General features: G+C 39.9%; 1 protein-coding gene across 6 annotated transcripts in view; it reads left to right on the top strand.

Annotated features, from left to right (window-relative positions):
- Window positions 1-27,971, top strand: part of fat3a (FAT atypical cadherin 3a) — a 311,463-nt gene that overhangs the window by 258,678 nt on the left and 24,814 nt on the right. For all 6 annotated transcript variants that reach the window (XM_061925528.1, XM_061925526.1, XM_061925527.1 and 3 more), the window contains 5 exons: window positions 1,337-1,471; window positions 1,558-1,712; window positions 4,185-4,427; window positions 6,053-6,299; window positions 25,249-25,402. In XM_061925528.1, the coding sequence (XP_061781512.1) occupies window positions 1,337-1,471; window positions 1,558-1,712; window positions 4,185-4,427; window positions 6,053-6,299; window positions 25,249-25,402 (934 nt within the window). The remainder of the gene's footprint in view (window positions 1-1,336; window positions 1,472-1,557; window positions 1,713-4,184; window positions 4,428-6,052; window positions 6,300-25,248; window positions 25,403-27,971) is intronic.

The raw sequence follows: 27,971 nt of genomic DNA, 5'->3' as shown, positions 1-27,971 counted from the left end.
TGGAAAAAGTTGTATCGGGATACCCCTAATTATTAACTTCATCGTTATCACTGAGCAGCTTGAATCGACCACATCAACATATCGTATTTTCCAAGCTATAGAGCTGTAGAGTATTTAAGGCGCACTCACCAAATTTTAGAATATACAAACATTTGTATATTGTTTTACTTGTATTAGCCGCACCGGACTATAAGTTGAAGATATATACGGTCTGAAAGATTTTGTAAATGTTTATTACCTTAATTGTTTCCAAATGGTGCCTGTCACGCGGCAGTAAAACGGTTAATCAAACAAAACAGAAGTCATCGTCATTAGCTAAACAGACTCAATAACTCCCCTGTGACATTTTGATACATTTACAAACCTGAAATCATACAAAAAGAATGCCATTGTAAGTTAATAATACTAACACAAACACTTGAAATTTGCTAATGCATGACGCTAGCTAGATTACATTATGTTGGCACCAACAAATCTGCTTGTATATACTCTTACAGACATCACACATGGGATGGTTTAGAATGTAATACTTGTTTTAGTTATATTGTAAAACTTACAAACGTTGCTTGGAGTGATGAATGAAGAATCCTTTTGAGCAGAAACGCTATGGACGGTTTTACTTCCAGTTCAAGGCATGAAACAGGAAGTACATTTTCAACTTGCAGCACCTGCAATGAACGAACTCGTCCAAAAGATGGCGCCATAGCACAAATAGTAGCACCCCTTTTCAGTGTCTGTCCTTGTAATATGAAAACTATGTGTTGAATACAAAACATTATGGCCTTTAGCAAAGAAAAATCCATAGATTAACTGCACCGTTTTATGAGCCACAAGGTTCAAAGCGTTGAAAAAAGTAGCGGCATATAGTCTGGGAAAAAAAGGTAACCACTGTCCTATTACACAGCAATAAGAAAAGTGCACAGTTACTTCCAGTACGGTGCAGAGTTAGCTTGAAAATAAAAGCATGGCAGTAATAACCTGAATTCTACTAACAACTAATAAAATGCACTCATTTACTGTTAAGCAACAGGAGAAACATTTACACATGTTGCTGCTGGGGCACTCTTATTTAAGGATACTTTATAAAATAATAAAAATATGCACCATTGTAGAAAAACAATTGTAACCAACTGCCGTACGTAAAAAAATCTGTTATGATCACTCGTTTTTCTATTCGTCACGGACGAGTAAATGTGAAAGAAATATCTAGTTCCAGTTATGTCGACAACTGCTATGTTGATGTGAGTCCGCGAATCTGAGAGGCGGATTCCACTGGCTAAGAACTATTTACAAACCGTCAGTGAATTGTATATATGATTTATTTTTGTGTTGTTAGAAGTCAACTGTGCTGTTCTGTCAGAACAATGTGAGGACCAGCCGTGTCCAGCAGACATGCAATGTGTTTCAGTGGATGTCACCAGAGGGCGCTATGCATGTCAGTGCCCACATGGAAAACTTGGAGAGTGTGCAGGTGTGTGTCACACATTGACAAAGCCAAACTTAATTGTATTATCTTATATAACCTATTCTTCTGGTGTGTGTTTTATGTGCGTGCAGGTCACTCGTCATTGAGTTTCTCAGGTAACAGCTACATTAAGTACCAGCTGTCGGAGCGACTTCAAACTGAACTGAAGCTCAGCCTGAGGATCAGAACACTGCAGACTCGAGGAATTATCATGTACACTCATAGTGAGCCTTGCACCATGCTCAAGGTACTGTACGTGCATGCTCTTCACACATGTTCTTTATTAGGACTATGTATTCAATCAGTCTTTTCTTCAAGGAGGATATTTTATTTGTTGTAATGGCCCTTTGGGAGGCAATATTTTGTTGTTGAATTATGATTGGGTAAAATGAAGTCCTTAAGATGCCCCATGTTTATCATATAAGAAATCAGATTCCTCTACACCGTGACAGAAGTAATCAGACATAGATTGAGGGTGAAACCTTAAAGGACAAACACATGCCATTCCATGTTCCACATTGGGGTATTTGTATTTACGATTACTTTTTTAATATAAATGTTTAAAACATTTAAAGAGCAATAACTTGAGTACCTCCCCTTAAAGGTGGAACTGAACTTTTGAAGTTTTGCCTATAATTCACCATCTTTTTGCGAGACAAGAACACATATGTTTTTCTAATGCATTTTAACATGTAAATAAATGTAAATAAAAGCACGCTTACAATAGAGTCAATTGGAGGTCCTTAAAGGCCTACTGAAATGCGATTTTCTTATTTAAACGGGGATAGCAGGTCCATTCTATGTGTCATACTTGATAATTTCGCGATATTGCCATATTTTTGCTGAAAGGATTTAGTAGAGAACATCGACGATAAAGTTCGCAACTTTTGGTCGCTGATAAAAAAGCCTTGCCTGTACCGGAAGTAGCAGACGATATGCGCGTGACGTCACAGGTTGTGGAGCTCCTCACATCTGCACATTGTTTACAATCATGGCCAACAGCAGCGAGAGCGATTCGGACAGAGAAAGCGACGATTACCCCATTAATTTGAGCGAGGATGAAAGATTCGTGAATGAGGAAAGTAAGAGTGAAGGACTAGAGGGCAGTGGTAGCGATTCAGATAGGGAAGATGCTGTGAGAGGCGGGTGGGACCTGATATTCAGCTGGGAATAACTAAAATAGTAAATAAACACAAGACATATATATACTCTATTAGCCACAACACAACCAGGCTTATATTTAATATGCCACAAATTAATCCCGCATAACAAACACCTCCCGCCTCTCGTCCATATAACCCGCCAATACAACTCAAACACCTGCACAACACACTCAATCCCACAGCCCAAAGTACCGTTCACCTCCCCAAAGTTCATACAGCACATATATTTCCCCAAAGTCCCCAAAGTTACGTATGTGACATGCACATAGCGGCACGCACGTACGGGCAAGCGATCAAATGTTTGGAAGCCGCAGCTGCATGCGTACTCACGGTACCGCGTCTGCGCATCCAACTCAAAGTCCTCCTGGTAAGAGTCTCTGTTGTCCCAGTTCTCCACAGGCCAACGGTAAAGCTTGACTGTCATCTTCCGGGAATGTAAACAATGAAACCGACTGTGTTATCCGGCACAACAGTCAGGGGGTGCATTCTACGGCGGGGGTGCGTTATCCGGCACAACACCTGCCGCAATACACCGCTTCCCACCTACAGCTTTCTTCTTTGCTGTCTCCATTGTTCATTGAACAAATTGCAAAAGATTCACCAACACAGATGTCCAGAATACTGTGGAATGTTGCGATGAAAACAGACGACTTAATAGCTAGCCACCATGCTGTCCCAAAATGTCCTCTACAATCCGTGACGTCACGCGCAGGCGTCATCATACCGAGACGTTTTCAGCAGGATATTGTGCGCGAAATTTAAAATTGCACTTTAGTAAGCTAACCCGGCCGTATTGGCATGTGTTGCAATGTTAAGATTTCATCATTGATATATAAACTATCAGACTGCGTGGTCGGTAGTAGTGGGTTTCAGTAGGCCTTTAATTCTGCCTATAAACCATCGAAAAACAGCCACAAATACACCATTTACATTTTGTGACCTGAATGTTAACCTAGTATTAGCAATATTGTTGTTGTTAGCGCTAACTTAGTTATGCTTGCTGTATTGATGTCATCAGCTGGTGAGCTGCTTCCTCGCTTCGGAGCTTCTGAAAGATTATAAATCATGCCTCTCACCTGTTTAGTAAAAGGATGAGTATATTTGAATAACATTTGTTTTTAAGTGTTTTGAGTTACGAGCTCTGCCAGAGAACCAATTATGGTTTATGGTTTCAGTTTATTTCGAACATGCGTACTTGCAATATGATACATCACATATTTCACATATTTTAATTATTCTGTTAGATTGAGGTACTACTGTATAATCAATATTATTCAGCTTAGGTCAAATATGTGATGCTGCCTCCATGAACATTAAACAAAACCTCCTTCAATGCCATCTGTTCAACAATGTATATTATATATGTACTACTGTTGTTGCAGTTTACATACTGTACAGTACACTCATCAACTGTAATGCAGAAATGCAAATTATTATTTATAAAAAAACATTTTTTTTTATTTGGTAAAACAACTTTTGGAGCATTATTTAGAGAGCACTCATTTATAGATGCAACCATAGTAACTGTCACAGATAATATGTTTTTGTGTGTTCAGTTGGACGAGGGAAAGCTGTGGTTTCAGCTCACATGTGTACCTGGCGACAGAGGTGGTGACAGTAACCACATGTTGGGGATCTCTGGTCGTCGGATCAACGATGGCAGCTGGCACACAGTGACACTGGAGGTCAACCGCAACTTTAGCAGTCTCTCATTGGATGACAGCTATGTGGAGGGGCGCAGTGGACCAGCCTACATGCAACCTCTTGCTGCAGACAGAACCATCTACTTTGGAGCACTGGTCAGTCCATAGTTTTCTGTTCAACATGAATTTAGGGCTCCTCAGCTCCCACTTTAAGATTGGGAATACAGTGCATCCGTAACGTTTCACAGGGCTTCACTTTTCCCACATTTTGTCATGTCTTATTTCAAAATGGAATACATTTATTTTTGTCCTTAAAAATCTACAGACAATACCCCATAATGACAGTGTTAAAAGTGTTTCTTTTTTTCTTTTGCCAATTTATTAAAAATAATAATAATTAAAAAAACATGTATATAAGTGTTAATAGCCTTTGCTCAATACTTTGTTAATGAACATATGGCAGTAATTACAGCCTCAAGTCTTTTTCAATGCGATGCCACAAGCACACCAATCTTTTTTTTCATCCAGGATGTCTCTGTACACAACCTAGTGGAGCGTCAGAGTTGCTGTAAAGAGGAATGGTTAAAACTGTACAAAGAAAGGTGTGCCAAGCGTTGGCATGGTATTCAAAAAGACTAAAGACTTGTAATTGCTGCCAAAGATGCATTACCAAAGTATTGAGCAAATGCTGTGAAAAGGTATGCACATATAATTTTTTGTTTAATTTTAATACATTTGCAATAAAAAAAAAAAAGTTTTTGCATTGTCATTATTGGGTATTGTTTGTAAAATTTTGAGGACAAATTTAATTTATTCCATTTTGAAATAAGGCTGTGATATAACAAAACGTGGAAAAAGTGAAGCGCTGTGAATACTTTCCGGATGCACTGTAGCTGTTGTAAACATACGGTGTTGCCCTGACTGAAATTGGATAATAAATGGTGATTTGGTTCACACATAAAAGAAAACAATGAAAAAGTAGCATGGCGAGTTGCAATTGAAAAAGGCTCTTTTCTTAAAAAAAAAAAAAAAAAAGTACAGCTAAAATAGCTAGGAATTATTTTTAATTGGGAAAAATGGATATTATAAAACTTTAAGACATTAATACATATTTGAAGTCGAAACAATATAATCATTAAGAAACAACAATATAAATATACAAGATATACAATGAAACAATGTTAATAAAAAATGTAATTATTGTATGTCTATTATTTGAGTGAAATAAAGTCAAAATATGTTTATTTATATAGCCCTAAATCACAAGTGTCTCAAAGGGCTGAGTAAACAAAAGCAAAAACTACCTTTGGCTCTCATTCAAATCCTTTGTCTTTTTGCCCCCAAAGCCTTCCTGCACTCAAAGGACTGTACAGTTGTTCCCAAGTTTGTAAACAATAATATGAATATAACAAAATATTTGAAAAAAAGTCTAAACACCTCTGATTACATCAGTTATATCAGCTGGTTGCAACAGCGTTGTGCTCTTTTATAACCTGCTTTGTGTGATTTTAATGTTTCCCTCTTGTTTTCCTTTGTTTTTACTTTATTGTTTGTGAACTTTTGGAATTCACACTACAACCACATCCTTACCCTATTGTGAGATTTAAAAAAAGTCTATCCTTCATATCCTATCCTAAAACTAACAGTCAAGGGCATCAACGAAACTAAAAAACATATTTGTTTGTAAAAATGGCGGTGTTTAGTAAAAGGAATTGTCTTAAAGGAAGTGTGTAGGTGTCTTTTCGAATGATTGTTTTAACGCTTGTCAACAATGGCCTCAGGTGCAGCATCCCACCTCACGCAGCCTCATTGACTCCCAAAAGGACACAAAGGCAATGGAGGGTTTCCAGGGCTGCCTGGACTCAGTCATGCTGAACAACAATGAGCTTCCACTGCAGAACAAGCGGTCACATTTTGCTGAAGTGGTGGGACTGACCGAGCTGAAGCTGGGGTGCATCCTCTTCCCTGATGCCTGCCTGCAGCAGCCATGTCGAAATGGAGGAAGCTGTATCAGTTTGTCCTCTGGTGGTGAGTGAGCAGAACTGCAAACATACAAAGGCATCGTTAAGTTAAAGTACCAATGATTGTCACACACACACTAGGTGTGGTGGAATTTGTCCTCTGCATTTGACCCATCCCCTTGTTCACCCCATGGGAGATGAGTGGAGCAGTGGGCAGCCGCGGTGGCCGCGTCCGGGAATAATTTTTGGTGATTTAACCCCCAATTCCAACCCTTGATGCTGAGTGCCAAGCAGGGAGATAATGGCTCCCCTTTTTATAGTCTTTAGTATGACTCGGTCGGGGTTTGAACTCACAACCTACCGATCTCAGGGCTGACACTCTAACCACTAGGTTTTACACAGTATATATCACAATATACAGTGTTACACAATATATATCTTTCAAATAATTAAATACAATGTTTCACTGAATCTTAGCCTTATCCAATGTAAAGTAATACATCACCATATACAGTATCAAAAAATTCCCTTTATATGTGTGTAAAGGCAGTACTACATTTATGTGTAGCGTTATATATGTTTTACACATTGTTCATATTTTCATGTTTAGTATTTTATACAATGAAGTCAACAGTGATGTTCTCATATTCAATAGAAAACCCTTCCTTAAAGCAGAAAAACTGAAATCTTTGCAAGATTAAATACCTGAAATTAAGGTAGAACATGTAAGTAAAAGTATTATCTACCAAAATCTGAGCTAGACATTTTATTTTATGAAAATAATGATTAATAATAAACCAAAACCACTGGAAATATTTTATTATTTAAAGAAGTATTTGATATTTTAACCCATACATACTGTTCATTATTGTATGCTTTCACTTTGTGGCCTTTTTTTGGCAGATATGCAACCTGGTTGGGATTACTTACTTGCTTATGGCAGTCCATTGTTGTCGATGATGACTTCATAACTCCCGGGAGAAAAGGGGATATTTAGCGCTTCGTGCGCTCGTGCCACCTCATGAAGACCAATTGTTGATCCACACATTTTTTCACACGTGGGGCAGGTGTGTGTTGAACCTGGTTGGGTAGTTCTTGCAGCCCGTTCATGCCGTTGTCTGTATTTCTCTGCGCGTCGCAGGGTTGTCTTCTCCTCCAGATGGGAGAAACCTGAGAGGCAGGAGGAGCGCCAGAAGTCTCGGTCTGTTGCAATACCTGTTGCAATTCTTGAGGAGCACCTTCATGTGGTCCTTGAAGCGCTTACGTTGCCCTCCTGCAGACCTCTGACCGGATTAGAGTTGGGCGTAGAGGACCTGCCGTGGAAGACGGGCTGCAGGCATGCGGATCACATGACCTAGCCAGCGTAGAGGTGCTTTTGGCACGCAGATAACTACGCTGATGGATGAGTTGGTACGCTCTTAGAGCTCTGCGTGGGTCATGTGGTGCTTCCATGTGATGCCCAGGATCCTTCTGAGGCAGCGGATGTGAAAGGCCTCCAGCGATTTGATGTGTCGTCTGTATGATGTGTAGGCTTCAGAGCCATACAGTAGTGTGGACACACATACTGCCTGGTATACTGCTTCCTTGGTTGCTGTCTTCATGTTCTTATTGATGAAGACCCGGGATCTTAGATCAAATGCGGCGGAGGCAATGTTGATGCGGGCTTGGATGTCTGCGTCAACATTACAGCAGTCAGAGAGGATACTGCCGAGGTATTTGAAATGTGGTACCGTTTCCAGAGGGGTATTGTCAATGTAGAAGACCAGTGTTGGAGTATGTGCAGAGCTTGGCTGGTGGACAATTTGTGTCTTCTTGATGTTGATCTGAAGACCGACAGCTCTGTAGGTGACAGCATTTTGAAGGGATTTGGGGGTAAGAGTAATCAGCGTGCAGTCATCGGCATACTGTAGTTCACAGACCTAAAGAGCCGTAGTCTTGGTGGTTGCCTGGAGGAGCCGGAAGTTAAATAGGTTGCCATCAAGGCGTAAACTAATTCCGTGTTCTTCAGATGCTTATGGGAAATGATGGTGACTGTGGTAAGGAATATGTTGAAAATAACCGGGGCTAAGACGCATCCTTGTTTCACTCCAACCTTGACATTGAAGGGGTCAGACAGTTGTCCACCAATTCGAACCCTGGCTTGCATGCCATCATGAAACTGTTGGCATGCAAAAACTGGCTGAGTATGCTCCAGAGAAGCTTACGGTCTACTGTGTCGAAAGCCTTCCACAGATCGATAAAAAGCCATGTGCAGGTCTTGTTTGTGTTCTCTGGCTTTCTCCTGTATTTGCCTGGCAGCAAAAATCATCTCCGTTGTGCTACGGTCCTTACGGAATCCACACTGGGTTTCTGGCAGGATGTTCTCTGAAATGTGCACAGCCAGACAGGAGAACATGATCCTTGTCAGGATTTTGGCTGCAACTGAAAGGTGAGACACCTCTGCTATTGTCACAAGACGATTTATCACCTTTCTTTTTATATATGGTGACAATGGTGGCGTCTTTCCAGTCTTGCGGGACATTGTGAGTTGTCCAGATGGCAGAGATGAGCTGATGTAGACGGCGAGTGAGGAGGTAGCCTCCACACTTGAATACTTCAGCTGGGAATGAGTCTGAACCGGCACTTTTATTGTTTTTAAGGCAATTGATTGATTTCCGAACTTCATGAAATTCAGGAACTTCATCAAGTTAGGGGACAGAGAGGAAGCTGGGGAGTTTATCCAGGATGGTCGGGTCTGTGGGGTTGCTCTGGGAGGAAGTAGATTTGGGTGAGTATGGGGGTGCGCAGTTCTTACTCTCACTGTCTTGGCTCTAACCAGCTTCTTCCAGTGGCATGAGTAATCACAACGACCTTCTGCTGATTGGAGTTGCAAGGGACTGCCAGAGATCCAGTCTGTCGGTATCATGCCCAATGTGAATCCCCGAAACACAGATTTTTCATTCGGGGTTTACTCCCGTAGCCATACAACCCCCGGGTTTACCCACATGGCAGTGGGGCAGTGGTTGGTGGGGAGACAGGGCGTGTCCACATTCGTGTGGGCCTGCACACCCCACCTCTAGGGACCACGGCAGCTCCGAGATCCCCTGCTGGTTTAGCCTGTAGTGAAATTAGACTCTGGAACTCTCCAGGTGCCGACTTCCAGGGCCACTTTTGGTTAGAACATACGCCTCACGGAGATCTGTATTCTAAACTCCATTGTAACATCTATAGTCTAGTAGTACCTCAGAGTACATGTTTAATTTGTGACGGAGCTTGTAACCGAAAATACTCATTTCGAATCAATCTTCGCCATTAAAATGAATTGAAATCTGAATTGAAAATTAATTGAAAATTATTCCATGCTGGACCCCCCCAAAAACACCACCACTTCAGGTGGTAGTAGGTAGGACCACTGATCATAAAACAGAAACGGGTGTGATTAACGCTCAATGCTCCTATCAACATGAAACGAAACCAAGGGAGGCTTAGGAGCACTGGCAACATAACATTAAACATAAACATACATGATCTTTTGTAACATATCATGACAACTTCAGCCATTTAGAAAGTATTTTAACATTATTGGCTGGCGTTATTGACTCATTCTGCCTTAGTAGGATGCAGACTCGCAGGGCTATGCTCGTACTGCATCGCCAAGTACGCTACACACACACACGGCACAACTCTCATCTTTTTTGATGATTTCTTTGATTCAATAAATATCTTTGCTTCTTCTCCTGATCACTTCCTTCAAACGCACTTTGGGTCCAACCCATGGCTGGGAAAGTTTTGTCTTTGTTGTTATTAGTACAGCAAAGTTCAGATTGCACCAAGAGTGAAATGAGGGTGGAAATGTGCAGTGGTTCATTTCAACTTAATTTCAACATTTCAACTTCAGGGCGTAAATGATAAATGCAGCAATATGAACACAGTGGCTCTGATCTACTAAGATCCAAATACCACACACTAAACAGCATATGCAAACTATAAAATTGTAACATTGTGATCTATTATGACTGTGTGTACAATTGAAAAGTGGTGCAGATCGCCTTGTTTAAAGGGAATCTATTACGCAAAACCAACTTTTCTTCCCTATTTGTACTTGTTTTTTCTCCATTCTCTTCTTGTGGGGCAGACTCTTAACCAGAATGTCTGCTCTCAACCTAAAGCATAAAAATTAACCGACAGACAGCTCGTATCCATAAAAACTCATAAGCTGGGGCCCTTGTAAGCCGAGGTATCCCTCTATGGGTGAAGAATGCTTGAGTGAGTTTTCTCCAGCCTCCTGCTACAGCCCTAAAACATGCATATTACCAAATTGGAGACTCTAAATTATCCATAGATGTGCATGTGAGTGTTAATATTTGTCAATAAGTGACCCATGAGTGACCGCCAGTCAATCAAACTCGGGCTAGGCGATATGGACCAAACTCATATCCTGATATAATTTGGCTGAATACCGATGTACAATATTTATTGCGATATTTTTTGTGGAAAAGGAATTTAGACAAAGTCAAACCCAAATGTGCGTGTCAAGTTGTTTGATTGAAACAAATACTTAACATGAGGGAATTTCTGGAAGTATTAAAGTTCCATGCATACCGTAGATCGATGCACATAAAAATATTAAAAAGCCTTGAAAATAGTATAATAATAGTCAAGTATAATCTTCAATCTTCTTTAAAGGCCTAGACCCATTCCTACTGACCACGCAGTCGGATAGTTTATACATCAATGATGAAATCTTAACATTGCAACACATGCCAATACGGCCGGGTGAGCTTACTAAAGTGCAATTTTAAATTTCGCGCGAAATATCCTGCTGAAAACGTCTCGGTATGATGACGCCTGCGCGTGACATCACGGATTGTAGAGGACATTTTGGGACAGCATGGTGGCCAGCTATTAAGTCGTCTGTTTTCATCGCAAAATTCCACAGTATTCTGGACATCTGTGTTGGTGAATCTTTTGCAATTTGTTCAATGAACAATGGAGACAGCAAAGAAGAAAGCTGTAGGTGGGAAGCGGTGTATTGCGGCAGGTGTTGTGCCGGATAACGCACCCCCGCCGTAGAATGCACCCCCTGACTGTTGTGCCGGATAACACAGTCGGTTTCATTGTTTACATTCCCGGAAGATGACAGTCAAGCTTTACCATTGGCCTGTGGAGAACTGGGACAACAGAGACTCTTACCAGGAGGACTTTGAGTTGGATACGCAGACGCGGTACCGTGAGTACGCATGCAGCTACGGCTTCCAAACATTTGATCCCTTGCCCGTACGTGCGTGCCGCTATGTGCATGTCACGTACGTAACTTTGGGGACTTTGGGGAAATATATGTGCTGTATGAACTTTGGGGAGGTGAACGGTACTTTGGGCTGTGGGATTGAGTGTGTTGTGCAGGTGTTTGAGTTGTATTGGCGGGTTATATGGACGAGAGGCGGGAGGTGTTTGTTATGCGGGATTAATTTGTGGCATATTAAATATAAGCCTGGTTGTGTTGTGGCTAATAGAGTATATATATATGTCTTGTGTTTATTTACTGTTTTAGTCATTCCCAGCTGAATATCAGGTCTCACCCGCCTCTCACAGCATCTTCTCTTCCCTTGCCCTCTAGTCCTTCACTCTCACTTTCCTCATCCACAAATATTTCATCCTCGCTCAAATTTATGGGGAAATCATCGCTTTCTCGGTCCGAATCGCTCTCGCTGCTGGTGGCCATGATTGTAAACAATGTGCAGATGTGAGGAGCTCCACAACCTGTGACGTCACGCTACTCGTCTGCTCTTTCCGGTACAGGCAAGGCTTTTTTATCAGCGACCAAAAGTTGCGAACTTTATCGTTGATGTTCTCTACTAAATCCTTTCAGCAAAAATATGGCAATATCGCGAAATTATCAAGTATGACACATAGAATGGACCTGCTATCCCCGTTTAAATAAGAAAATCGCATTTCAGTAGGTCTTTAAAACAAGCCTTTAGCAGCAACTTGAAAATTATTTACCTTTAACAGTAGTTTTTTTTTGAGCTCCAAATTTTTATAAGACCCTTCTTCCCTTGAAAACTTAAGCCAGGAACACCAAGCTGTCAACTGCAGGATGCTATGTGCCATGTGACAATATTGCCACTGCAGCTAAACCCCCTTTCAGATTGTGTACACATTGGTTGTGGCAGTGCTTCTTGTGCAAAATAGTTGTGACTAGGAAGCTCATATAACAAATTAATTGTTTCTGGCAGCGTTTAAATTCATACCTTTACAACTAGGAACATATCTATTTACACAGAGTTTGTATTTTGGCAGAAATGTCTTCCCCATCTTTTTCAAGTGCATCCATCTCTCTCGTCTTTGAAATATTCACGTTAATTGCAACTCGCCATACTACTGTCATGAACGCGTGTTGCCCCGAGTGATGCCAATTGCTGGCAATACTGCTGAGGATTCATTTTTCTTTGATAGCAAAATCCGGGAGAAAAACGGGATCGGCAAGACACCAGGAAGGGAGGACAAAATATGTGGGATGGTTGACGGGTATGATTCACACATTTCTCGTACTGAAGTTTGTCTCAGGTGAGTACGGCTATCTTACCCACCTCACTCTGTGCGTGGAGGAGGAGGGGCACAGCACCCAGCGCAGACAGAATGTGCAGAGAAACTTCCACGTCAACAAAATAAAGATTACATATATCGGTATGGCGGTATTGTCTCAAATATATACCTTTTTCTAAAGTATACCGGTATAATTCGTAATGCCGGTATACCGCCCAGCCCTATGATCAACCAGGGTGAACTCCAGCTTTCGCCCAAAGTCAACTGAGATAGAGTCCACCTCACATGTGACCCTAATGAGGAAAGCAGCTGAGGATGGATGGGTGTTTAAAAACTAGTACACTACAAAAAGTTAAATTATAGAATTTGTTTATATTAAGTTAAATGTATGTGAGAGTTAGTGCAAGTCTGGGCCCCAGGTCTGCAGAGAACAGGTGAGGTGGATTCCAAAAATAGTCTTTATTTTATCTGAGTTATCACACTCTTTGACTGGCTCACCTCAACGCTATGTGCTTTCAGTCGTACTTTTCATCATGTACACAAACATATGCCAAAGTAATCATGCTAACAGGACCCTACTGAAATTAGCAGATGACAAAGTCATGTCAGTCTGCTTAGCGAATGTGAGTCCAGCAATGGCATTAATGAATTTGTCAGCTGCTGGAAAAAACATATCTAAAATGAAGGATATGAATATTGGTTTTAGAAACCACACCTATCCTAAACCTACCACAGTCATCAAAGGTCTGTGTAACAGGGGTCTGCTAACTGCATAAACTAGCTGGAGCCACAACACAGGGATAAAAGAGCTGCATGCGGCTCCAGCTAGTTTATGCTTCTGTGTACTGTAGTCACTGCGCTGTCCCTTGAGACACCGTCATGAGTCTTTCAAAGTTCTGCATCAGCCATCTTGGGGCAGATTTTTCTGGTGAGAAACCATGACACTTAACTTGTCATGATTTAGCTTGCGATGGTAACTAGAGAGGGATTGAGTGTTATTGAAACTGTTGCTGTGTTAGAATACTTTAATTGCAAACAAAGAAGGTAATGTTTGCTAAGGTGGGCAGGATGCCTCATGATTGAAGGGCATCAACACAGGAAAAGTATTCAAATTTCAACCAATTTCAGCCTTTGCCACATCGCTGCTACACAATGTTAGACTTTTTTTAGGCATACGTCACGCTGCACAAAAAGATTTGGAGGGGGACGACTCGTCTTAACACAGCAGCATGAACAAGTTTTAGATAAAATAGAGCAAAAGTACAGAACCATGGAAATACCTAGTAAAGGAGAAACGTGGAAGAAAAGGAGATGTGTGACAACCACTGTTAGGCATTTTGCCACATAACGGCGTTACTAGCACACACACAACTTTCACTACAACAGGGAAATAATTAACAACAATTCAATGAAGTGATAATCATACAATACAATACCCTGTTTGTGGACAAGGAGAGATATAGCCACCAAATCACGTTAAATCCCTGTATTAACTATAATTATTTTTTTTCCAAGTAATTTGCCTAACACGAGTAACAACAAAAAACAAAAGTCCAGCAAAGTTGGATTTATACTAATTGTCAGGTGGCGACAGGTGTGGGCCGATACTTAGGAAAACATAGGGAAAAACTAGAAAATAAACCAGTAACAAAATAACATGCAAAATAGGAGGGGGGTGGGGCAAAACAAGACAAGAACGTAACGTAACAATATGTTAAAGGAAACTGTATATGTAGCAATAACTTCAATATAATGATCAAATACAGTACGTTTTATGACTGGTTTTGATTTGGTGGAAACAGGCCCAAATAGTTCTTTTGATGCAAAGGATTGCCAACTCCTGGTGTAGAATCTACATCGTCCACGGACTGTGCCTATTTTTAACTGTCTCGACTAGACTGTAGACAGTAACAAATACCTTGGCACAGTCATAGACTGAGCTGACCTTTGATAGAAACTGCAGGAGCGTGTGTGAAAAGGGACACCAGCGTCTCCATTGTGTAAAGAAACTGTCCCGTCTTCACATTAACAGAACCATGTTGACCATTTTTAATATATCTCTATATTGAATCTAAACTGTCCTTCTCCCCACTCGTGTCATGGTTTGGTAATTTGTCCCTGAAAAACAAGACCACACTCAACCAAATTATAAAGTGGGCTAGTAACTTATAGATGAGCCGCAACTCAACTTATTTACCATCTATGTTTCACAGTTGCAGCACAAAGCGAGCTCTACTATTCACCACTTGCCCCCTTATGCAGTGAATTCCAGCTCCTTCGCTCAGGACAGCGATTTGTGGTCCCTGGCTGCAGGACTAAATTCTATAAGAGCACTTTATTACCTGCTGCCATTGCACTTTTAAACAAGGTTAGCCCAGGAGGATTTATTGTATCATAGTACTTTGTCACGATGGGTTTTATTGGACTCGATAGAAGATATAATGTACTGTTTCAAGTGTGTTTGTACTGATAATTGTTTGTGGTTCTGATATCTCGTCTTGCCTGGACACTCAATTTCCGTCTACGCAATCATTTTGCATTCAACTTCCAATAAAGAAACCTTGGACATCGAATCTTATCGAAGGACTTGGCAAATGCAAAAATAGGAAGTAAAGTCCTGAGCCTCGCTCATATACTTTCAGCAAAAATCAGGAGCAGGTGCCACAGAAACAAGGGAACACCGTGGCAAGTAACAGGTGGTGTCAATATACAAAAAATAAAGGAGGCCGTCAATCAGAATCAAAACTAGAAGGTAGTCTAAGGGCAAAATACATACAAGAAGAATATGAGTGGAAGGTAGAAGGCCAGCAGGGCGTTGAATGGGTAATCATGACAGCCTAAACAATAATTTAACAACTCCCTGCTGCAAACTGACACTTTAAGGTAGATTATTATAGATTGAAGCAGGTGCAACTTGTGGGTCCATAGAAGGTCAGACCACAAGAAGGTAAAGTAAATTGAAGGGAAAAATATGCAACACTGACCATAATAGTATAGACTGAAATCTGAGCTATATTACTTTAAATGAGCAAATTAAACTACCAGCAGAACAAGTCAAGTATTCTTCCTCTGTTGGTGAGGAAGTATATTTTGAAGTAATGTGGACAATATATACCGAATGTCATGTTGCTGAGTGTATTGGGTGCCAATACCTATACGCTGAAGAGGAATTTGCTAAGATTAGATAAACCAGGGGATTGTTCAGACAATGAACTGGTGAGCCTATTCGAGAACCAGAACGTGCAGCACTTATTATACCAGTATTCAAGCCAGGTTCAGCAAACAGAATATATGAAGACCAAAAGCTCATAGTAAAAAAAATTTGATCCATTTAACAGAACCTGACAATGAAGGATGTGGTATCCTCTCTAAGTAGATGCAAAGTTAGACATGATTCATATACTGTATACCAACAAATAGTGCTAGACAAAGAATAAAAGGACTACACTACTCACAAAAACTTTGGGATATTTGACTTGCTCTGAAGCTGAAAATGCAATATATATAACCTTTACAAGCCAACTTAATTTGACTTTCTCCAAACTTTTGAATGAACATGTCTAACTGCTGTATATGTACTTTTTACACAACTTGGTGTTACCTAGCAAGGAGCGAAACTGCAAAATGTACCGTATGCCTTTCTGTGGAGAGTAAATAATGCTAAGATAGACTCGTCTAGTCTCTCTTATCTCTGTTGCAACCAGAAAAACATTCAACACTCAGTCCCGTAGATTCTGAAGTTATATAATAATAGATTCAATTCACTTGTTAGGTTCGAGTGCATTTTAGGTTCATTCTGAAATTTCACTCAAAAGCTGAAAATCTTTAGGACAAACTGTCACCGTAAATACCCACAAAAGGTGCGTTGACCTACAGTATATTTATTTTTCATGTGAGTTTCATCCCTGCCATTTTCCAGTGCACCATTGAAGGAATACAGTACTGCAAGAAGTCAGTATACCTCACTGTTGCAAGTCTTTCAAGAAAGGGAACCTCATTCATTCATAAAATTAAATTTATAAATGTTAAATATTAAATAAAATGTGTCCCTTTTATTTATACCTAAAACACTAATAGTAAAGACACCAGGAAAAAAAATAACACCAGAAAAGAAAACAAAAACAAAGAAAAAGTCACTGAGAGGATTGGAAAACTCTCCAGATCAACTCGGAGCAATAGAATGAAACTTGAAAAATGCTCTGGTGGTGGTTTACATTTCAGGATCGCTGAATCGCTCATTTCGTTGCCAATGAAAAAGGGATCTACATGGATCATCCAATCATGCAGAAATCCAGCATCAGGGCCCGCCATGGCGAAGCCAGCTGCTCTATAAACCCCCAGAGATGCTGTACAAAACTGGGCATGATCCAATAAATGTCTAGTTTCGCTGCAGTGGAACAACCTATTCTATTATTTACCCATTGAATCTTTGGACGCTGTGGTTCGACAGATGCTACAGTAGTGAATGAGAAGAAAGTCCTGTCAATGACCTGTAAAAAGTAGCTGATTCTGTACAAAAGTAGACATTTAGTCTGAAATATAGAGTAAACACAACACATATTTGACCATTTATTAATTTTTTACATTTTAGTGAAAGATAACCTTCCCTTGAAGTCTTAGTGCAATCGCCACTGACCTTGATCGGTCGTCGGCTCCTTCAAAAGTACTTCTGCAATTATCTAGTGTTTTTTTAGTGCTTGATGATGAAAACATAACAGATAAGGTTTTGTTTTGCATCTCTATATGGAGTTTGATCATTTCTAGCTCACCACATGGCAGATGGAAACGAGAACCCTGTAGGGTTTGCATCAGAATGCTTTCAGCAGTAAATTAGCCCCAGTTGAACAAAGAAGGGTGAGCTGTAATCTTTTAAGTGTAGTATTGTCCCAAGTGTCTATACTCTATCGATTACATTTTCAAACGTTAACAGTTTTCATTTCAACACATTTGGAAAGGAGTAGGAAGAAGCAGCTTATTAAATCCCAACTCTTCTCCACATCACAACACTGCTCAAAGTTGTTACACATTGGGTCTCAAGGCGAACTCTCAGGACAGAACGTGAACTCACCCCCGTCTCCACAGACGACCCAACATGCTGTTGGTTTCTGTTGATCAGTATTGCCGACGTAATGTTTGCCATAGGGTTTTCCCGATACCAATATTTGGTTCGGGTACCAAAATGTATTTCGGGCTCACAAAAAAGTTCAATATTGGCTTTATTTTAACAGAAAATCTTAAGATGCGAACATGTTTCTCATTGCAATTAAATAAACATTTTGGCAGTAAATAACATAGTGAACACACAAGACAACTTCTCTTTTAGTGGTAAGTAAGCAAACAAAGGCTCCTAATTTGGCTGCTGAGGTATGCAGTATCATATTGTGTCATTTTTTATTGTATTATTTTGTCAAAATTATGAGGGACGAGCGGTAGAAAATTAATTATTAATCTACGTGTTCATTTATTGTTAACATCTACTTACTTTCTGTTTTAACATTACCATTATCTACACTGTTATACACTATTAACTCCTGTTGTTTCGAAACTTTACATACATTTTGGGTGATACTATAATTGTTGTTATATCAATCCAATACCAAGTGGTTCTCCTGTGTACAGGGACGTATTTCCTGGGCTGTAAACAATAAAAAATGACAAATGGTAAATGGGTCGTACTTGTATAGCGCTTTTCTAAATTTTTAAGGAACGCAAAGCGCTTTGACACTATTTTCCACATTCACCCATTCACACACACACATTCGCACAAAAGTGATAATAAAAAATATTGATGTAATCATTGCAGTATCGACTATGTACAGCTCCTGTACATATCATTACAGTCGATGTGTGTGCAAATTGGGGCTATTCAACTACATAATGAAGAGAGCTTCATTTTGAAGAGCTAAAGAGCTCATATATCGAAATTTGAATGTTTCATCAGAGAGTGCCTCATAGGTTATATTCAGGCTGTGTTTAGTTAATTATTAGGTAAACACATCAACTTTCACACTATACTGTCATTAAATTCATTATTCTGCCCTCGCTACTTGATTACAGCGTATGCAGCTAGACAGATAGTAAACAGAAGCTCCAGAAATTTTGTTGAGGATTGATGTTCCTTCTTTTGAATTAGTTTCCTTCCTCAGTTTTATTTTTGGTCTTCCTTTATTTAGGTATATTAAACAGAAAATAAACATAAAATAAGTTGTGTATTTTACATAAATAAATTACATTGTGTATTTTACATAAATAAAACAGGTTTAATGTTAATACGTTCACACAATAAACTACAGATGTTTATGCAGAAGCAAAAAAACATCCACATCGCATACAATTAAATCTAAGGTTTAGTGTTATTGCCCTCTACTGGTCAAATTTAGCGCTACATGTATTAACAACTGTGATGAGGTAGCGACTTGTCCAGGGTGTACACCGCCTTCCGCCCGAATGCAGCTGAGATAGGCTCCAGCGCCCCCCGCAACCCCGAAAGGGACAAGGGGTAGAAAATGGATGGAGGGGTCGAGGGGGGTGATGGAGCCTATCTCAGCTGCATTCGGGCGGAAGGTAGGGTACGCCCTGGACAAGTCGCCACCTCATCGCAGGGCCAACACAGATAGACAACAATCACACTCACATTCACACACCACGAACACAAATACAAAAGACATCACAAAACAAGCAATTTCAATACAAAACAAATTACAAACATTTGTAGTTCAGGTGACCTTTCTGAAGAAGACTGCAGATGACAGTCGAAACATGTCAGGTAAAAATTCCATCTAATATACCAAAAATATGGTCTGATTACAAGAACATTTGAAAAAGTATGCAAAACAAATTATATATATTAATGCACAATATATACTTACAAAGATTTGACCAAGTTTCGTGTAGAAGCTTACACGTGTGGCTTTCTACCGTTTTTTTGTCCAGTCATTATTAAAAGTCAGATTTTACCGAATTATTTTGATTTCTTTTAGGGTTGAATGAGCAGCCTTCTTCTACTCACCCCACTGCTTCTTCATTGTGAGTGGTGTGGCGGGAGTACTAATGCATGAGCAATTCTAGTTTGAAGTTTCATTATGCCTATTTGGGTGATGTTCTGCGGGCCAAATGAAAAGCTTTGGCGGACCGGATGTGGCCCACGAGCCACCAGTTGAATAAGCCTAGTGTCGATCCACCAATGGCATTTGTTTACATTCAGGAGAGCGAGCTTGCTGTTAGCGATTAGCTGTAGTATTCTCCTAAAGTGTGTAATGAAGCATGTTTAAGTATTCTTCTTCCTGCAGGGAGGATACTTGTAAGAAACATAGTTTATTGGTTGCCATGGAGGCAAGGCTTAGTGATTTAAAAGTAGCTAAAACCCTGCCGACTGTGGATGGACGTTAGCCACTAGCTAGCTAGCCTTGATTTAAAGCACCGCTTGCAGAATAGCGTTTCAGTATTTATAACTTCACCTTTATCGTTAGTTTTTAAGCCAAAATTGCCCAAATTTGTACATTCTCCCTCTTCTGTCTCCACACTGTCTGCTTGTAAGTACTCTGTGCGTATGCGTTCCCTAACACGCGCCTCTCCTCGTATTATCAGTAATGTTACAACGTGACGAAAGTGCGGCGCCATGTCCGTAAAAAACTAAGTACCAGTATTTTTCAGAGGCAGTTGAGTACCGTTTTTAATTCATTAGTACTTAAGTCATTATTACAAAACCCAAAACCAGTGAAGTTGGCACTTGTGTAATTTATAAATAAAAACAGAATACAATGATTTGCAAATCCTTTTCAACTTATATTCAATTGAATAGACTGCAAAGACAAGATACTTAATGTTTGAACTGAGAAACTACTTTTTTTTTTTTTGCAAATAATCATTAACTTAGAATTCAATGGCAGCAACACTGTAATGTCGGACTAGGGAAGGAGACGGCACAACAACAGTAGATCAAGCTCAACAGGTTTATTGAGTGCTTGGTGAGTGCATTGGATGTGTATGCTACTATGTGTTTGTATGGAAGGCTATGTGTGGAAATTAACCGTATGAAAATACCGTGAGGTTTGTTGAGGTGCGTGTTGAATGTTCAGCGTCCAAGTCCAAGGGGGAAGAAGCCAAAGGGGGTCCGAGGTCCGAGGTCCGAGCGGGGGTCGAAGGCAGGAGAGAGGAGTCCGGAAGTCCAAAACGGGTCGAAGGATCGGGGAGAGCAAACAAAGTCCAGGAGGGAAAAGCTGCAGCGGAGGTACACAGCAAAACCTGAGACACGGGCATGCGAGCAGAGCTACGTTCCGACGAAGAGAAGTCAGCGGCGAGGCTCTTTATTGTGTCGTCCCTCATCAAAGCCAGGTGCGTTGGTCGTTGATTGCCTCCGGCTGTGGCGGAGTGTGGGCGCGGTCTGCGTGACGAGCGCGGGGGCGTGTCTGGTGCTCACAGCGGAGCCCCTGAGCGCCGCCGCAGAAGAGGGAAGCACGGAGCGCGCGTGCGCCGTAACAAACACATTGCAAAAAAGTTGGCACAGGGGCATTTTTACCACTGTGTTAATGGCCTTTCCTTTTAACAACACTCAGTAAACGTTTGGGAACTGAGGAGACCAATTTTTGAAGCTTTTCAGGTGGAATTGTTTCCCATTCTTGCTTGATGTACAACTTAAGTTGTTCAACCCATCCGGGGTCTCTGTTGTGGTATTTTAGGCTTCATATTGCGCCACACATTTTCAATGGGAGACAGGTCTGGACTACAGGCAGGCCAATCTAGTACCCGCACTCTTTTACAATGAAGCCACACTGTTGTAACACGTGGCTTGGCATTGTCTTGCTGAAATAAGCAGGGGCGTCCATGATAACGTTGCTTGGATGGCAACATATGTTGCTCCAAAACCTGTATGTACCTTTCAGCATTAATGGTGCCTTCACAGATGTGTAATTTGCCCATGCCTTGGGCACTAATACACCTCCATATCATCACATATGCTGTCTTTTGAACTTTGCGTCTAAAACAATTCGGATGGTTCTTTTCCTATTTGTTCCGAAGGACACGACGTCCACAGTTTCCAAAAACAATTTGAAATGTGGACTTGTCAGACCAAAGAACACTTTTCCACTTTGCATCAGTACATCTTAGATGAGCTCGGGCCCAGCAAAGCCGGCGGCGTTTCTGGATGTTGTTGTAAATGGCTTTCGCTTTGCATAGTAGAGTTTTAACTTGCACTTACAGATGTAGCAACGAACTGTAGTTACTGACAGTAGTTTTTTGAAATGTTCCTGAGCCCATGTACTGATATCCTTGTACATGGCATGTTCCTGAGCCCATGTACTGATATCCTTGATGTCGCTTTTTGATGCAGTACCGCCTGAGGGATCGAAAATCCGTAATATCATCGCTTACGTGCAGTGATTTCTCCAGATTCTCTGAACCTTTTGATGATGTTACGGACCGTAGATAGTGAAATCCCTAAATTCCTTGCTATAGCTCGTTGAGAAATGTTGTTCTTAAACTGTTGGACAATTTGCTCACGCATTTGTTCTCAGAGGGGTGACCCTCGCCCCATCCTTGTTTGTGAATGACTGAGCATGGAAGCTGCTTTTATACCCAATCATGGCACCCACTTGTTACCAATTAGCCTGTTCACCTGCAGTGTTGGGACTAACGCGTTACAAAGTAACGCGTTACTGTAACGCCGTTAGTTTCGGCGGTAACTAGTAATCTAACGCGTTATTTTTTATATTAAGTAACTCAGTTACCGTTACTACATGATGCGTTACTGCGTTATTTTACGTTATTTTTTATGTAGTATCGGCTAGAAACTGAGGATCTGATCGTGTTTTATGGCAGCGAAGCAGAGACGTGCTTCTGATTCTTCCTCTGCGCTCTCTCTGTGTGTGTGCGGGTGTGGGGAGGTGAGGGGAGGGGAGGGGAGGGGGGTGCGCAATAATAACCGTTGGCCAACAAAAAAGTAACCACAGAACACTATACGACTATACGGTATAGTGTTCTGTGGTTACTTTTTGGTTGGCCAAGCGGACGTGACGGCAGGCTGTCCTCACTCAGGTCCGCACGGACCTGGAGGGGCGTGCCTTAAGTCCGGCTGGAAATCGGGAGAAATTTGAGAGAATGGTTGTCCCGGGGAGAGGCAAGTATGAGATATTCTCCCTTCTTTTCTTTTGTCGAGCACAATTTAGTTAAATGTAAGTTGTGTCTTGGATCAAAGATCCCGTCTACTGCCCAAAACAACAATTCAAATCTGCCTGGTTAGGCTTTGTGTATGTCACGTGTGCCTTCCTTAGGTGAAGCCAGCTTTACAGCTATGTTGTTGATTGATTGATTGATTGAAACTTTTATTAGTATGTTGCACAGTACAGTACATATTCCGTACAATTGACCACTAAATGGTAACACCCCAGTAAGTTTTTCAACTTGCTTAAGTCGGGGTCCACTGATTCATGATACAGATATATACTATCAAATATATACTAACATCATAATACAGTCATCACACAAGATAATCATCAGGGTATATACATTGAATTATTTACAATCCGAGGTGTGGGATATGGGGGGGTTAGGTGTGGTTGGTATCAACACTTCTGTCATCAACAATCAGCATCAACAATTGCATCATCAGAGAAATGGACATTGGAACAGTGTAGGACTGACTTGGTAGGATATGTATAGCAAGTAGTGGACACAGAGAGAGAGATCAGAAAGTATAAGAAAAAATGTCTACATTTGATTATTTACAATCCGAAGAGGTATTATGTGGAAGGGAGGGTGTTAGTTTAAGGTTGTAGTTGCCTGGAGATGTTCTTTTAGTGCGGTTTTGAAGGAGGATAGAGATGCCCTTTACTTTACACCTGTTGGGAGTGGATTCCATATTGAAGTGGCATAGAAAGACAATGAGTTAAGACCTTTGTTAGTTTGGAATCTGGGTTTAACGTGGTTAGTGTTAGTGTTATTATGCTGTTTGTTACTTATGTATGTTATGTTGCAGCTATTTAAAATAGTTTTGTCAATTTGTTCTGGCCTGAAATAAATTGGCCCTTTGAAACATATCTTTGTCTTTGTGTGTTGTATGTAGAGCACATTGCTTAGCAGAGTTCAGTGATGCAAATGCATGTCAAGTTGATCAACAGATTGTATTATTCTCCAGTGCAATAACAGTACTGAAATGAAGGCTAAAAGGGCATTAATGGGAGCTTTAAAAACAAAAAGTAGAAGAAGTAACTAAATAGTTACTTTTCACAGTAACGCATTACTTTTTGGTGTAAGTAACTGAGTTAGTAACTGAGTTACTTTTGAAATAAAGTAACTAGTAACTGTAACTAGTTACTGGTTTTCAGTAACTAACCCAACACTGTTCACCTGTGGGATGTTCCAAATAAGTGTTTGATGAGCATTCCTCAACTTTCTCAGTCGTTTTTGCCACTCTTGCCAGCTTTTTATAAACATGTTGCAGGCATCAAATTCCAAATGAGTTTGCAAAAAATAACAAAGTTTTCCAATGTTTTTCGAACGTTAGGTATCTTGTCTTTGCAGTCTATTCAATTGAATAAAAATTGAAAGGGGTTATTGTATTCTGTATTTATTTATGATTTACACAATGTGCCAACTTCACTGGTTTTGGGTTTTGTAGTACCGCCATATCGTACAACCCTAGTTTTTAGAAACATATACATTACACCTAACATTCTGCAGCCTATGTAATGTGTTTTATGTAAGTGTGGCATCATTATTATTGCTTATCGGACAATAAAATGCAGATAAACATCATGTTGCAAAGTCCATAGTACTCTGGCTCTTTGTGAAAGGGCGGGTCGCAACTAAACTGAAAGGTGCTTATCGTTGCTAACTTTCTACAGAGGCGAAAAGTGTAGCACCACCTTTTTTATTTATTTATTTGAAAAACACAAAAAGCACTACCAATTGTGTCACAGTTTTAACGTTACTAAAAAGTATTTGAAAACAAAATGTTTACCAAAAGTGAATTATTCTTGTCTTATCCTCTGATCAACCAATATTATCATTGGTTAACAAGAATTTCAAGTAAAAAAAAACATCAAAAAGAGTCAATGCCTCACCGCCCATGGACCTTACTGCACATCACTGCTTGGATGAAAACCTCCACTCAGGACACAGGTCTCTCAGCAAGTTTTAAACTGTTTACAATAATAGAACAAACAACTGATTACTTCTTTTGGACCACCAACACTAACATGGTCTTCACTTAAGCTGTGATGAGCAAACATTTATAGTAAAATGGTTAAAAAGGCCTTAAACACACGTAAAACCCAGTATCAGTTTGTATCTGTGTTTGTAATTTAAAATACAGGGTTTTGCATATATTTGTGTCTTTGTGTGTTTACTTTTTTACGTTATGTGGGTGTTAAACATTTTCCCCAGTGACTTGTGTTTGTTTTGAACATTGGGCATCTTCACTATGCACACAATGCTCTGAATAACTGATGATGTCTGATTTTTTGTTTTCCTTTGTTGCATGTGTCTGCCAGGATTCTCATGCATCTGTAACCGCCTGTACACTGGAGGGCGCTGTGAGTTGGAGATAACCGCATGTGTTCCCAATCCATGTAAGAACGGTGGCGTGTGTAGGGCCATTGGCAACGCTTTCCTCTGCAGCTGCAGAAGAGGCTTTAAGGGTCTAACGTGAGTAACAGTCCAAGACACAGCAACATGTGTCTCTGTTCAAATTGTTTTTTCATTTCATTTATTTGATTCTCAACATAATTCATCTCAGTGCGATTTTCATATAAAGCAGGTCCAAAGCACACATCCTCATCTATTAAAGAAAACCAATAGAACACCAAATGAGCAAGTATTTTGGCGACAGAAACAAAAATACCAGAACTAACCTGTTTCCATTGTCTAATCCCAGCTAACTTTCCTTGTTAGGGAATCAACAATCCAATTGGTGAACGAGCAAATAATGGACACAACAAAAACTGTAAATTAAGACGAGGAAAGCAAAAGACTCCCAGTGATTGCACATTGTTGGCTTCTCCCTTTCAAAACACTTACCGAGTGGTCCTCAAACCTTCTGGTTGCGCAGCATTCTCCCCCTTGATTAAGTCTGTCACTGCTAGGGATGGGTTCTGATTCTTCTTTCGATTTTGCGTAACGATTACGCTCTTTTGCGGCTCTCTTATTCATTCTTATTTGGAATAAAAGGTAACCAAAAGAAGAATTACCATCAATTTTGTTTAGTTTAGACTGAGCTAACATGACCTTACAAAGCCAACAGTGAGGTCTACAGGGGCACATAGCATAGAAAAAAAACTTTTGAATAGATTAAAAAACAATTTTTCTGTAGAATTTAATAAAATAAAACGTGGAAATTATATAAGAATGTAACATTTTTTAAACTTTTAGGAGTCTTTGTCATCTGCCCAGAAAATATACCATGCACGGTTTGTTTAAATTTACAATATAGGCTCATAACATGCAACAGAGATATTTCAAGCCTTCTTTCATATAATGATGATGTTTATTGCTTACATATGAAAACCTTGAATTTAAAATCTAAAAAGGTTTTTTGTTTTTTTAAACTGTAATGATAAAATGATACTAAATAAATGTTTGAATATGTCACTTTGCATGTAATGACTTTATACCATATAGTTTCATATTTGAAGTTGAATTGCTGCTTGGGATGAGATCAGCGCGGTTCAATAATCGTGACATTCATTGCATGCTGTATGTTCAAATGTTTCAGCATAATGCTCCTATTGATGAAATAGAAACCTTATAATTTTACATTGTAATTTTGCTCTTACGCGCTTTTGAGGCTAGAATAAGTTCATCGCTTCGATGAGGTGAAACTTTATATTGCACTTGAAGTTCGAATGCAGTGTACACCAACATAACAATATAACAAAAGAGACTCTCAGAAAGCTATCAAATATATTCTGATCCCCTCAATTGAGATACCTGGAAATATCTTTTGAGTTGAGGATAAAAAAACCTTAATGGCACTCTGAATTAACTATCACAAATCTAAATGCATATTGTGGTTTTGTCTGCTTGAGTCGAAGGGAAGGGCAACCCCAGTGAAGGGGACTGCATCTATCGGCTGTGTTTGGACATCCTGGGACTTTAACGTTTAATGCATACATCGATTCTGGCTAGACCATGAACTGTGTGACCATTTAATAAAAAATACGTATGTAATGTGGCGTCCATCAATCGATTACATTTATTTTTGAGAGTCAATATCAAACTGTCAGCTGTCACACTCTTCCCCTCGCAAGCACACACACACACACAAAACCACACAAAGAGACACAAACTAATGGTGCGTTCCATTTGTACTGGGAAGTTGGAATTTCTGAATTCCTAGTCGGCAATCTCAACTTGAACACCCCCTAAAGGTCGGATATCCTTCACGGAAAGTCAGAGAGTCCTCACCAACCCCCGTGTTGGCTTCAAAGATGGCTGCTCTGAGTGTAAACAATATAAATAGCATAACAAAAATAGTACAATAGAAGCTTCAGAAATATCAGTTATTAGCATCATATTAACATCGCTAGCCATAGCATCTATGCTACCTCTTCATCCACCGTGTTTGAAGGTTGTAGAAGCAGTGCATGTTTATCCAAAAGTTGTTTACATTCATTTAAAGCTGAGGTGTCACACTCGTTTTCATGGAGTTCCACATTACAGTAATGGCTGCCCTCAGGGCAAATGCTTCTAACATTGGATAATATATGACTATAAAGGATTACTCATGATATTACTACAAACATTGCCTATGCAGTTACATATACTTTTTTACATACATATTAAAAAAAATTTTTAAGAAAAAGCCTGGTATAGATTTAAAAAAAAAAAAAATTGCAGTAAAATGTAAGGTTTTTTTATAGCATATTCTAAATTATAAATTTAAAAATAGTAAAATATGATATAGTTACACACTAATATACCACTATTTTTTACAGTAAAATTCTAGCGTCTGAGCTGCCAGTCTTTTAAAGTTAAAGTTAAAGTTAAAGTACCAATGATTGTCACACACACACTAGGTGTGGCGAAATTATTCTCTGCATTTGACCCATCACCCTTGATCACCCCCTGGGAGGTGAGGGGAGCAGTGGGCAGCAGCGGTGGCTGCGCCCGGGAATCATTTTGGTGATTTTATTGTAAAATATCTAAAAATATTTTTATAGTATAAAATGTAATAAATAGCTTGTTTAAAAAGGTATTTATTCTTATTCATTTATTT

The sequence above is a fragment of the Nerophis lumbriciformis genome, linkage group LG30 (assembly GCF_033978685.3).
Source record: "Nerophis lumbriciformis linkage group LG30, RoL_Nlum_v2.1, whole genome shotgun sequence".
Classification (NCBI taxonomy): Eukaryota; Metazoa; Chordata; class Actinopteri; order Syngnathiformes; family Syngnathidae; genus Nerophis; species Nerophis lumbriciformis.
The sequence above is the reverse complement of the archived record's forward strand: the minus strand, read 5'-3'. Positions and strand labels throughout refer to the sequence as shown.